This window comes from Solanum pennellii, chromosome 7, assembly GCF_001406875.1.
Source record: "Solanum pennellii chromosome 7, SPENNV200".
Lineage (NCBI taxonomy): Eukaryota > Viridiplantae > Streptophyta > Magnoliopsida > Solanales > Solanaceae > Solanum > Solanum pennellii.
In genome coordinates, this window is record NC_028643.1 from 69,049,364 (window position 1) to 69,063,688 (window position 14,325).

Sequence of the window (14,325 nt, forward strand, 5' to 3'; positions counted from 1 at the left end):
TAGAGAGGCAAAAAGATGGATACAATGTTTCTGAAACAAATTACACTTAATTTGACCCGCATGTATCTAGTGAAGTGAATGTTGTACGAAAGGTAATTTAGAAATCTAAAGTGAAGGCGCATAATTAGGTCCTAAGCTAGTGAGATTTGTGTTGTTTTCTCTTTAAAATATTTGGTAGATTATAGAAATTTTACTAATTTAGGAGTTAATTACTTATATACATACTAGTTTGCAATATTACCTAGCTTGTCATGTTTTGGTGCGTTGAGTCGCATTATACATGCATCTCAGGATACATATACATTGTATTCAAGTGGATTCACATGTATTAAGGATACATAGACAGATCCCGCTCGCCTCCCTCCCGTCTCGCTTGTCATTCTCTTATCTCGCTGGCGTATCCAAAATACATGTGAATCACACCATATACATATTTAGTGTGTATCTAGTGTGATTCGCACGTATAATAGATACATCAACGAATTTCACTCACATCCCATGTGTTCTCGTTCACCTCCCTATTTCAGTGTGTTTGGTAGAAAAAAAAATATCATGTGAAATACTGTAGGAATAATTGATAAATATGGTAAAAATGTTTGTGTAATTAATTTCTTTTTTGTTCGTGTAATACGGTAGTTTCGCTTTTTAAAAAAAAGAAACTCGATATTCGATTTTAGGTCCCTTTTGAATCAGAGGCCCAAAAGCTAGTGGTAAGGCCCAATTCATTGACCCAAATACATCCGTTTATTTCCCAAGAGAGTGAGGGGCTATGGGTCGACACTTCTGAGTGAGAGAGACTGAGGCTGAGCACCACCACCAGCAACCAGCGGCGACAGGTGACCGGCGACCGGCAACGGAGATTTCATTCTCTCATTATTAAAGGTATATATGTTCTCTCTTATCTCTTCAAGCCAGTTCCTTTGCGTGTGCGTGATCGATAGTTGGCTTGAATGATTTTTTCTTGCGTATATATTGAATTTTCTTCTGTGATAGAGTAGTGCTTGCTACCTGTTCGATGGATTGTTTGTGTGAAATCTTGTAGTTTCTCCCAAAATTAAAACTTGTTTTTTGCTTCAATTGATATTGGGCTCCTCGAGAATAATATATTTTGGTTTGGAAGCTTATGGAGTGACATTTTCCGAATAAAAGCCAGTATTTTTTAAGAATAAGTAGGAAGAATAAATTTAGTATCTGTCTGGAAGACAGAAATTAAAGCATTGAGATCATACTTTTTAGGATGTGGAAATTTCTGGGCTTTGTTTGGTTTGTTTTCATTCTTATACAGTGGACATAATAATTACATTAAGAAAATAACTTCTATAGTAAAATAATTGACTATTTTAAGATAGCAGCATATCTGGTTAGAATTTTGAACTTTTATTACCATGGATCTGAATTCCTTAAGAAGTGAGGTTTCTTAACACCTATAATGGGAACCGTTGTATGCCTTGAAAGAAAGGGGATACTTGATAAACCAAATCCTCTAGCACTGGAAAATAGACTTAAGAACCAGCTCGGGATTTCACAAGATGGTGAAACTCCGAGCTAGTTCTTGACTCCATTTTTCCTCTGCAAGAGGAATTGGTTTATCAAATATGTTTTTCTTTTGAAGTATATAGTGGTTCTCATCTATGCTTTCAAAAATCTTAAATTCTTCAGGAATCAAGTGGAGAAAAGTCGAGCATTTTCTTCCATCTCCCCTTCATTTTGCCGTTTTCTAAGTTTCTTAGGATACAGCTTGCAGTACTTTCTAAGACAATACAATATCATTTTGTGCTGAGTTCGCTGAGAGAGTAACTACTGTTGCACAAGCATATTGTTGCAGATGACAAAAGTGCAAAGGTCGAGTATATTGAGTAGTTAACTGGAACAATATTAGAGTATTAAAGAGTCATGTCATTTTGAGGAGAAAGTAGAAAAGCAATAGTAACTGCAGCTTAGCTTGCTTGATTTTTGTTTTTGGAATCCACTGATTTAAAACTGACATCTGGAAGAACAAATTAATCTTAACATCTAAATAAATAAATGTATAATTAACAACAAAGGGAAAAAACTGTAAAACTAACAGCAATTGGTTTTCATAGCCTTAAACCACCTTTTATGAGCAAAAATGAGATCCCGGAGTTAATTGTCCAAAGTTGGCATTCTCATTTCTTAGTTAAAGAGCTAAGATACTTAAAGGAGGAATAGGGTGCCAATTTTTATTTTTATTTGTTGGTTGAGAAAAGTAAGGTTCATTAGTTAATAGAGTAAGGTTCATTAGTTATTAGTTAACACCCAGAGAGTATTGCTGGTAAGCAAAATCGCAATAGTTAGTTAGGAGATAATGAAGTTAATCATGCATTAAAAATAGAATAAATTGCATTAAACAAATTATTTTACAAAATTGTCCTTCATTATTGTGGTGGAAAAGATATAAAAAAAGGTATTGAGGGGCAATTGAGTCTTTAGTTGAGTTAATGTATTCATTAAAAACATTTCATTGCTAATACCTAGAAATCCATGGTATTAGCAATACACACCTTTAATGTACATCAGAGTAAGTTAGAAAAGAGTACCAAACAAGGTACTAGTAATAAACAAAATTAATACATGCATTATATTTTTTAATACACTGTACCAAACAACCCCATGACGTGTATATATTAGCCCTTTTAACAAAGGTATATGTACTCTAATTGACAAAGTTAACGTCTTACTTGAAGCATATGAGCTGTTTAAGGATTTTTTTATTATATATATATATATATATATATATATTATTTTTTTTCAATTATATTTGATTATAATTATACTTTTACATTAAATTCGGCCGATCATCCCTTTGGTCTCCCACCACTGCTTTGCGAAATCAAGTAAGCCTCCTTTCTTCCTTCTTTTAGCCACAGTCCTCCTCCTAAATCCTTTGTGTATTGAATAGTTTTATGCGCTCATCATTTAGGTTGAGTTTGATATCCTTCTTGCTTATTTTGCTTATTTTGATTTGCTTATTTTGGTGATCGTTGAGCTGTGAACACCATTTATGGGAGGGTAATACCGTTGATTAGATGTAAAGTAGACGAACTGAACTTATGCACACCACCTATTCGATAAAAATCCTGATAGGGAAATGAGCTTTTTGGTGAAGTCTGAATAACCTAGTGTTAATCGGATTAATTCATAGGAATAAACGTGGGGTCAGTTCACTCGAACAGTAACTTGTAGCAACTGTGATTCATATTGCCATTTTACTTGAATAATTAATTACCTGCATGACGATTTTCCAGTCATTTGAAGTTAGAATGATTGATGAGGAATTATGAATGAAGTAAATTTACTATTACACCATAATGTCAGTTCTTGATGGAATTCTCGAAACATTGAAGTCGTCATCCTTTATATATATAATTGTAATAATATTCTTGTATATTGTTTCAGAGTTGCATCAAGTTTGCTGGTGTTTATGGGCATAAGATGGCCAAGGATTCTAACACCGAAGCAGCTCTCACAAATAATACTGAGCCAGAAGAACCCACTAAAAGCGCTTCAATGTTTTGACGAAGCAAAATGCAAGTATCCAACTTACCGTCATAATGGTCCTGTTTATAGCACTATGATTAATATTTTGGGCAGATCAGGGAGAATTACTGAGATGAAGCGAACAATTAATCAGATGAAAGAGGACTCGTGTGAGTGTCATGACTCAATATTTGTGAATGCCATTAGAAGCTATGCGCAAGCTGGATTAACAAACGAAGCCATTTTTCTTTTTAAGTCTCTTCCGGAGTTCAATTGTATAGAATGGACAAGATCTTTGAGTACTCTTTTGGAGATATTGGTAGAAGAATCTAAGCTAGAATCTGTTTATCAGTTGTTCCTTGAGAACTCTTGTGGATGGGAAGTGAAGTCTCGGGCACATTTCTTGAATTTGTTGATGAATGCTCTTTGTAAAATGAAACGCTCTGATCTTGCATTGCATATTTTTCAAGAGATGAGTTACCAGAACTGCTATCCAAACAAAGAGAGTTACAGGATCTTGATGAGGGGTTTATGTGAAGAAAAACGGCTCAATGAGGCTACTCATCTATTGTACTCAATGTTTTGGAGGATATCTCAGAAGGGAAGTGGTGAAGATGTGGTTGTCTATCGAGCTTTATTGGAAGCGTTGTGTGATAATGAAGAAGGGGAGGAGGCCTTACAAATTCTTGGTAAGGTATTGCGAAAAGGACTAAAAGCTCCGAAAAGTTGCTACAAGCAGATTGATCTTACTCAATGCCGGAATGGATCAGATACAGAAAATATGAAAGTTTTGATTAATGAAGCTTTGATAAAAGGCATAGTTCCCAGTTCAGTTAGCTACAGAGCGATGGCTGTTGACTTTTACGCCGAAGGCAAGATTGATGAAGGTGACAAAGTGCTCAAGGAAATGCATGAGAGAGGCTTCAAACCGTCAGTGGCGATTTATGAAGCAAAGGTAGCTGCTCTTATCAGGGATGGCCAGGTTGACGAGGCAATTATGGTCATTGATTGTGAGATGGTGCAAAAAAACTGTGTTCCAAATATTAGATTGTATAATGTAGTTATAAAAGGCTTATGCCATGAAAGAAAATCTACTTGTGCTATTAAGTATTTGGAAAGGATGTCTAGGCAAGTAGGTTGCGTGCCAAACTATGAAACTTATGGAACTTTGGTAGATGGGTTATGTGAAGATGGTAAATACGTTGAAGCAAGCAAGGTGATGGAGCAAATGTCAATTAATTCCTTTTGGCCTAAAGTTGGAACTTTGAATTCTCTTATCCGAGGTCTCTGCCAAGTAGGTGATTTGCACAGTGCAATTATGTGTTTGGAGGACATGATCTCTCTAGCCTTGACTCCAGATATCAAGGTGTGGCAGTCATTATTAGGTGCAATCTGTTGTGAAAATGGATTGAATGAGGCTTCTTTCAAGACACTGGAGCAGCTACAGACACCTTAGCATAGTCTATAACTACAACTGTATTGCTGGATTTCGCCCATTTTCTTTTCTGGTAATAAATTTGCTTAACACTTCGAAGCCTTTCTTTTCTATTTTCCTTCTGGCTAACTCTGAATTCTAATTATCTGTCTTGATTCAGTTTGTAATATAACTACATGCTGATATTTTAACCTTAATATCACTAAATGCCTTTTAGTGGCATTTAAGGGCATTACCATAGTTGTCGCTGATTAGTATGTTACAGCCAACTTGTCTCGGCAATTAAGCATTAGTTGGTAAAAATCACCTTTTTAGTGACACTTAAAAATGCCCAATAAAAGTCTGTGTCAAGTGAAAATCAACCTCTAATAATATCCCGGCAATTAAGCATAGCCTCTGATCTGAAGCCAGAGGCAAAATCTCATCTGAAAGCTAGATCTTCATAGCCCTCCGATCTGAAGCCTCTGATGTCCTTCCATGGTACTCTCTCTGTCCCTCGGATCATACTCTCATCGAAACACCTCTTGGTGTTGAATATCAGTGAGGGAATTAAAAATTCTAGGGTTTGGATCTCTCTCCCCCTATTTTTTAGTTTCTAAAGCAATCCGAAGACATAACTCAACTAGTATGTGGATGGACAGTACATTGCCTCCCGGTCTATTTGATGGTCTGTTACTCAAACACTCCGATTGTTTCAATCAGGTTGGTTTGATTATCATTTTCATTCAGTTTTTGAAGTTTTTATCAATTGTGACATTGAGCTCTGTTTGGTTGAACGTTTAGGCGGTTACAATTCTCCTACCGTTAAGTTCAATTTTAAGGTAATCTTCATTGATTTTTATGCTCTGTTTTGTCCCATTGTTTGGATGGAAGTTTATGATTCTCCCACTATTAAGTTCACTTCTAGGTAATTTTTGTTGATTTATGGGAAAAAAGTTCAGGTGTATCGGATTTGTTCGGTTTTCATTTGATTCAGTTCTGAAGATTTAGGTGTTCTGTTATGCTCTGTTTGGTTGTATATTTAGCAATTTCACTACTATTAAGTTCAGTTTTAAGATGATATTCCTTGATTTTTCTTCTTTGTTTTATCTATTGCTGGATGGAAGTGCATACTTTTCTAGCTATCATGCTCAATTCTAGCAATTTTTCGTTGATTTAGGAGCTCATTTTTTGCTAATTTTGAGTGGTATTGCCGGGATGATTTTTGTAAAAAATGATACATTTTGCTTTGATTTGTTGCGAGTGTTCTAGTCCACCATATGTAAAGTGTCTGCTTCTTTTTCTGGAGTTATGATCTAATAGCCAAAGAGGAAAATAACATCAAGACGGAAAAGATCTATGTGCTATATTGAGGATTACATCAAATTAAAAGTAAGTCATTAATTCAAGTTGTAATAGAAATTGTCTAACTATATAGTTATGGTGAGCCACTGAGTATTGTGTAACTGATACATTGGTACAGTGGATACTCTCTCCTACTAGAAAGGTTGACGAACAATGATAATCATGAGGAAACTTCATGGCATTTGTAGCCTAACTTGAATAAGTTTCTTGGATTGGCTTGACCTTTTTGGAAGGAAGCTCGAGCTATTGCAAAAGCTTTTATAATGTATGCCCTTGATTTTCATATTTTCATGTACGACCTGTGTTTAGATGGAGGTTGATCATACGTATTTCAAAACCTTGAGAATAAAACTGGATATAGAGTATGTGTAAATTTTATTCAAATGAATAAGTATAAAGGATAACCTTCGATATAGAAGGTCATATTTTCAAATTGAATGACAGGTACAATGACCCTCTTAAACACTTCCTTAACACACATTAGGTGTTTAGCAAATATCACAAAAGGAAAGAGACATTCTTTTTTATACGGACTAAAAGCGAATGTAAGACAAACAAATTGAAACGGAAGGAGTAAGTAATTTCTTTCATGTTAATGAACCTGTTATTATTGGGTATTAGGGGACAATCTCTTTCCCAGTAACTTGTTTTTAAGACATCCCCATAAATGTAAATTGATTTTAAGACACTATGGAAGCCACTACTTGTAGTTTGTTTAGATCGATAAATACTCCTTGGAAATCTCTGTGAATTGTATGATTTTAGTACTAACTTCCGCTAAAGATTCCAAAAGCTTTTGAGATTACAACACCAAAATTTATTAGCCTATCTTGTTGCTTAGCTCATGATTTGGCAGAACTGCAGAAGGACTGAGTATCACTTGTTGCGAAAGATTCCAAATCTCCTACTAATTGTGAATAGAGGATGCAGATTAGTAGGCATAGCTTTTGGGTGAAGTAGTTGTATGGGCGGAATATATGCTGAATAGAAGGAAAATGATTAAATTTGAGGCCTGAGACAGGAAGAGGAAGAGATTGGGATCGAGCGTAATGGGCTTCAAAGCAGCTACTTTAGGTGACATTAATGATGTTAAACGGCTGATGTGGTACAGAAGCCTTTGAATAATTTTTTGAGGTGCAATTTACCAGTTGATAATGATTCTCTCTTTCTGTTTTGACATCAGAGGAACATGATCCGTGAGGCAACAACATTTTTGTTGGATGTTCTGAAACCTAACCTTCCAGAGAACAGTTTCCTGCAGACTAAGGTATCTGTTTCTATCTCATTAAGCGACATCTTTCTGCTTATACATGTTACTTTGGCTGTAACTTTCTTGTATACAGGTCTTGGAAATCAATCTCGTGACTTTCCCAAATGTTGATGATGCTATATTAGCCAATGGAATGTTCACTCATTATGATCAACCACGAATTGCTCAACTTTGTGAAAAGGTTGGTCTTTGATTCGGTCTTTGCAGGATTGACTGGTTTTCAGCATTTTTGAGCTTAACTTCCCATAAGATATGACCACAATATTGGTTAATTATGTATGTTTCTGCAGCACTACAGTGAACTATCTGATATCAATCGCGTAATTTTTTAATACACATGCCATTGAGCCTCAGGTCAGTATACTCCCGTGGTCGTATTGACTTACTGTTGAGGGTTGTCGGACGTGTATTTATCTATGTTATACACTACACCAGATTTCAGAAAGTATGTTTCCCAAGTTTCTCAAAAAAGGCATAAAACTAAGTTGTTCAAAATAAGAAAAAGAAAAAGCTAATTCACCTGAAGAAAAATAAATAGGAAGTCTTCGTTAGAAGATACTCACCCATTTAGATGTTGAAACTTATGAAGCAGAGACACCAAATTTAAGCTCACTGAGTCAAATCAGAACTTTTTAGGCCTTAAACACTAGCCTGTTTTCTTGTATTTTTGAAATTTTGGTTGTGTTGTCTCCGGACCATTTGTACACCAGGTTTCACCGTTGTTATGGGCAGCTACTTTGGGTTTTCCCCCCCTCTCTCTCCCTTGTTGTTCTGCTTGTCCAAGACTCTGCTCTGTCTGAATATGAGAGATATTTGGACATTTAAAATTACATGTACTTCCTTTTTACAGAGATATGAATCATAAAACTCTCTCAATCCCTTTTCATTTTAAGAAAGTAATCGAGCTTTCAAAGAAAATTATGGTGCAGTGGTCAGGTTCATGTCCTGATGAAAAAATTGTTGGTAGGGAGCGCTTCCCCCCAAATGGAGCCCTACACAATGCAAATCCTGATTAGTCGGGTTCAAATGTGGGTACTAGACACTGGATGGAAAACCGAAATAAAAAGAAGAGAAGTAGTGAACATAACTGCTCACACTTAGCTTTGATGGGGGCATTTTCTCAAGATCGACTACATGATTTCATTAGAGAGTTCTAATTCAGAGAGATGAATCTTCAAATAGGGCCAAAAATCAAATCGATCTATCTATCTTTCTTTTCTTGTTGGATGTATATTTATTGACAAGAATATTAGATTTGTACTAGATCATGAACATGTTGTCCATTGTGTTGTGAGACTTGTAAATGCTTCTCTATATTCTCATTTCTTCTAACTTCAAAACAATAAGATATCCTTGTCAATGATTTCATTTTCATGTCGGAATTGATGCTGCTAAATCAGTTTTCTCTGCTTCATGATGTTCTAAGTCGCGCATTTTCTTCCAGATGGTTAATACCATCGGTAAACTTTACTTCAAACTCTTTCAAGTCAACATGCTGATGGATTATGAAAAAAGAGAAACAAGTAACTTAATGTAACAATGGAGGGTATCCAAGGTGGGTATCGAACACTAGGTGGAAACCAAAAAGAAAAAATCTTCAAACCCTCACACATTGACATTAGGATGAGATGAGACAACATTTTAAAAACTTCTAAAGAACAAGTCATTATTATCACTAAACGTCATCTTCTCTTTGATATTTATAAAAATGAAAATGAAAAAGCATGTAATTTTATTATTTTTGCACATCAATCAAATAGATGCATGTGAATTTCTTTTGGCATAATTATGCTCTCTGACGTTGACCGTAAACTAGTAGACTCTTAAACTAGTATAAAATTGAACAAGTATGTATACATGTCCTACATAACATAATACACGTAGGACAAAAAGTTTCATGTAGAGTGTCATGTTGGACAAATCTGTTTATTTGTTCAAATTTATACAAATTTAAGTGTCTACTTATGAACACCTAAAATTAAAAGTCATAGTTACCAACTGACGTTAAAGATGTATCATTTCTTTTTGATATGTTAAAACCAATGCATATGAAATGAAGAGAGCATGTTTCAATTGGGATAATACATAAAATTCCCAAATTTGCTGAAGTCTATGATTAGAGGTGGACATAAATATGAAGAATTGAACGGCAACGAAGAAGTTCATTCTTTGGTTTGGTTTCATTTTTTCTAATTAAATTTACTTTTTGAGCACGTGCTTGTACGTGTATTTCATGTGAATTTTTATAGATATGGTAGAAGGATTAAAATTTCATGGTATATATGTAAATTGTAATGAATAATAAAATATAACAATTAAAAAATAAGAATAAAGACTCGCGACAATAAAACATTCCTAAAAAATTAAATTAAGAAGTCTAATAGAGAAAAAAAAAGACAAAAAGAAACAAATTTAAGAAAAAATATAATGGAGACATTATTCTTATAAGACTGATGTATATATAGATGAAAAAAAAGTACAAAATTAGTACATAACTCTCTGAGTTCTTATCGACTCCTTTCATATCCTATCAAAATTCAAGAGTCTTCTTCATCTACTTTAACTATAGAATAAAAATAATAACCTAATAATCTTGGTAGGGGTTTTATGAAATAAAGAAGTTAAATTTATATAGATAGAATAAAAGGAATATCAAAAGATATCTTAAAGTTTTAGTTTAAAATTTGGAGATTATGAATATGAAAAGATGAGAGTTATGAATACTAAGAGTATAAAAGTTGAATAAGTAATTAGAAAATAATAATAAATAAATGAAGAATATGAAAAAGAAAATTAAAGTAAGCAAATCATGTAGAAAAACAACTAAAGTTCTTATCACATAATTAAGCATCAACAAATTTAAATTTGTGAAGTTAACGTCATTCTTTAATAATAATCAAAGAGGACATCATCAATGTGTGTGTCCATTTTGCAGATTTGCACCCTTTAAATTATTAAATTTCGCTGTTTATCATAAAGGATAATACTTTATCCACATAAATTATATAATTCATGAGAGGGGTTAAGAAAAAAATTATGAGAAAAGGAAAAGTGCATCAATTTAGGTAGAAACTTTTTATAAAAAAAGAAAAAATTATAATTATTATATACATATAAATTATAGATGAATATTAATAAATTAGATATTTAATTAGGAATTAATCTTAGGAAGTCTAGAAATCATTAATATTTTAATTAAATTTATACAATTAAATACTTAAACATTGTATAACAATTTAATTTATAGAAGGGATAAAATCGTAATTCAACTTTCAACTTTTTTTGTTCATACTTTTAGTAATATATGATGATATGATAAAGAAAAGCAATCTAATTAGACAAACATCATACCATAAATACAACAATTATTCTATAGTTTGAAGTTTCACATAATAATATAGTCTCACTTATTAATAATTTTGTACCAGATTTTAAGTCATATACACCACTTCATTAGATTTCAGGCTAAATTACAGATACTAGATACATATATCTTTGATACCAGATATATTAAGAAATACATGTGCATTTGTATTGAGGCAAGGAGATTGATATGGTGTGTTTGAAACAAATTACACCTAATCTGACCCACATGTATCTAGTGAAGTGAATGTGGTACGAAAGGTAATTTAGAAAACTAAAGTGAAGGCACATAATTAGGTCCTAAACTAGTGAGATTTTTGTGTTGTTTTCTCTTTAAAAATATTGGGTAATTTATAGAAATCCCACTAATTTATGAGTTATTTTACACACTAGTTTGCTATTACGCAACTTGTCATTTCTTGGTGCATTGAGATATGACGAGATACATGTATCTCGAGATATATAGGCTAAAAATTAGATGTAATTTATTCTAGACACATTGCATTCATGTGAATTCACATGTATTAAGGATACATAGATAGATCTCGCTCGCCTCCCTCCGGTCTCTCTTATCACTCTCCTATCTCGCTAACGTATCCCAAATACATGTGAATCACACCAGATACATATTTAGTGTGATTCACACGTATATTAGATATATAGACGAATCTCACTCACATTCCTCGTGTTCTCGTTCACCTCCCTATTTCAGTGTGTTTGGTAGCAAAAAAAAATTATAAAATTTTTAGTTCGAGAGATACTATAGGGATAATTAATAAATACGACATGAATCTTTGTGTAATTAGTTTTTTCCCGCGTAATTAGATAGTTTCTCCTTTAAGAAAAGAACATCGATATTCGATTTGATCCATTTTAGGTCCCTTATGAATTAAAGGCCCAAAAGCTAGTAATAAGGCCCAATCCATTAACCCAAGCCCATCCCTTTATTTCCCAAGAGAACGAGGGGCTGAGGGTTGATACTTCTGAGTGAGAGAGACCGAGGCTGAGCACCACCACCAGCAACTAGCGGCGACCGGTGACCGGCGACGGAGATTCCATTCTCTCATTATTAAAGGTATATATTTTATCTCTTATCTCTTCAAGCCAGTTCCTTTGCGTGTGCGTGATCGATAGTTGGCTTGAAATGATTTTCTCTTGCGTATATATAGAATTTCTCCTGTGATAGAGTAGTGCTTGCTACCTGTTCGATGGATTGTTTGTGTGAAATCTTGTAATTTCCCCCAAAAATTAGAACTTGTGTTTTGCTTCAATTGATATTGGGCTCCTCGGTAGCATTAATATTTTGGTTTGGAAGCTTATGGAGTGACATTTGGCGGAGAAAATCCTGAATTTATAAGAATTAGTAGGAAGCATACATTTAGTATCTATCTGGAAGATAGAAATTGAAGCATTGAGATGATATTTTTTAGGAGGTGGAAATTTCTGGGCTTGTTTGGTTTGATTTCATTCTTATACAGTGGACATAATAATTACATTAAGCAAATAACTTCTATAATAAAATAATTGAATATTTTGAAGATAGCAGCATATCTGGTTAGGATTTTGAACTTTTCTAACCATGGATCATAATTCCTTAAGAAGTGAGGTTTCTTAACTCCTATAATGGGAACCGTTGTATGCCTTCAAAGAAAGGGATACTTGATTAACCAAATCCTCTAGCACTGGAAAATAGAATGAAGAACCAGTTCGGGATTTCACAAGATGGTGAAACTCCGAGCTAATTCTTGACTCCATTTTTTCCGCCGCAAGAGGAATTGGTTTATCACATATGCTTTTCTTTTGAAGTATAAAGTGGTTCTCATCTATGCGTCCAAAATCTTAAATTCTTCAGGAATCAAGTGGAGAAAAGTAGAGCATTTTCTTCCATCTCCCCTTCATTTTGTCATTTTCTAGGTTTCTTAGGATACTGCTTGCAGTACTTTCTAAGAAATACAGATCATTTTGTGCTGAGTCCACTGAGAGAGTAACTACTGTTGCACAAGCATATTGTTGCAGATGACAAAAGTGCAAAGGTGGATTATATTGAGTAGTTAACTGGAACAATATTAGAATATTGAAGAGTCATGTAATTATGAGGAGTAAGTAGAAGAGCAATAGTAACTGCAGCTTAACCTGCTTGATTTTTGTTTTTGGAATCCACTGATTTCAAAATGACATTAGGAACATATTAATCTTAACATCTAAATAAATAAATTTAGAATTAACAACAAAGGGAAAAAAACTGTAAAATTAACAGCAATTTGTTTTCATAGACTTAAACCCACCTTTTATGAGCAAAAATGAGATTCCAGAGTTAATTGTCCAAACTTGGCAATCTCATTTCTTAGTTAAAGAGCTAAGATACTTAAAGGAGGAATAGGGCGCCAATTTTATTTTTTATTTTTTTGGGTTGAGAAAGTAAGGTTCTTAGTTAATAGTTAACACCCAGAGAGTGTTGCAGGTAAGCAAAATGGCAATAGTTAGTTAGGAGATAATGAAGTTAATCATGCTATCCAAGTCAGTTATAGCTTTTAAATTGCTTCAAACAGACAAAAGATAGAGACACATGTTTCAGATGATGCAAGGATCTCCTCTTTCCTTCGAAGAATATGTTTCTAGTTCTCGGTCTATCTAATCAAGTTCAAAACTGGTTAAGAGAGCTATGTCCAACAGGGTTGGGCTCATCATCCCAAACTGAAAATGAAAAGAAGTGGCAGTGAAAGGCCAAATTCTTTTTTTCATCAATTGTAGTATCTATGCGGCAATCCTTTTAGATTTACTATCCTTTTTCTATGATACAAAATGAGGTTTTAACCCACTTCAAAAGATTCCTTAAGATCATTAATATGATGAGTTTTCTTACAACCAAGAAACAAAAATATAACCGTTTATAGATATTGAAATGAACGTCTTCCATCATAAAAATGATGAGTTTTCTGACAATCAAGAAATAAAAATAATGATAATGAGTTTCTATTGGTAATTTCTTTTTCCCAATCATAGTATATGACATTATCGGTCTTAATCTAAGGAATCCATCCCTAACGAGCTAGGTTGTCAAACTTGATTTTGGGTTATTTCATAGAATATGTAGAACAAAAAGAAGAGTCAAGAGTAACAACTTTCCCCATTATGCAAGCATTGGCCTGATCCTGTTTACCGGTTGTGATCCGAGGCGGATCTATATGTGGGGGCACAGGCTCACGTGCACTCATGCTTCCCACAGTAGACCATGTCTAGTAATACTATATCTTTCGAAAAGTACTAAAATAGTTATGAGTTATGACTTACATGTACACCCTAGCTCAAAGACTCATTTGGTGTCAATGGTTATCGAGGATACGTCTATTTGTGAGGTTCAGGTTCAAATCTCACGGTTATATATATATATATATATATATATATATATATATAT

General features: G+C 33.9%; 2 protein-coding genes across 19 annotated transcripts in view; both read left to right on the forward strand.

Annotated features, from left to right (window-relative positions):
- Positions 1–749: 749 nt before the first annotated feature.
- LOC107026323 (pentatricopeptide repeat-containing protein At1g05600) lies at positions 750–8,929 on the forward strand. Of its 17 annotated transcripts, none has more exons than XM_027918399.1 (6): positions 750–882; positions 3,418–7,351; positions 7,461–7,544; positions 7,621–7,728; positions 7,838–7,901; positions 8,258–8,919. In XM_027918399.1, exon 2 carries the CDS (start codon positions 3,443–3,445, stop codon positions 4,952–4,954), a length of 1,512 nt encoding a protein of 503 aa, XP_027774200.1. In that variant the 5' UTR covers positions 750–882; positions 3,418–3,442; the 3' UTR covers positions 4,955–7,351; positions 7,461–7,544; positions 7,621–7,728; positions 7,838–7,901; positions 8,258–8,919. The 17 variants fall into 17 exon arrangements, with proteins under 17 accessions (XP_027774200.1, XP_027774202.1, XP_015082731.1 ...); XM_027918401.1 differs by having other exon boundaries at positions 8,398–8,919; XM_015227245.2 differs by having other exon boundaries at positions 8,477–8,919.
- A 2,915-nt stretch (positions 8,930–11,844) lies between these two features.
- Positions 11,845–14,325, forward strand: part of LOC107024371 (50S ribosomal protein L18) — a 4,287-nt gene continuing 1,806 nt past the window's right edge. The window contains exon 1 of one of the 2 annotated variants that reach the window (XM_015225338.2): positions 11,845–11,985. The gene's annotated coding sequence lies outside the window, so the exon portion shown is untranslated. The remainder of the gene's footprint in view (positions 11,986–14,325) is intronic. The other variant, XM_015225339.2, reaches the window with a different exon arrangement.

Bases quoted from the DNA above. Each gene is read 5' to 3' on its own strand.
- LOC107026323 (XM_027918402.1), top strand. From the start codon at position 3,443: ATGGGCATAAGATGGCCAAGGATTCTAACACCGAAGCAGCTCTCACAA.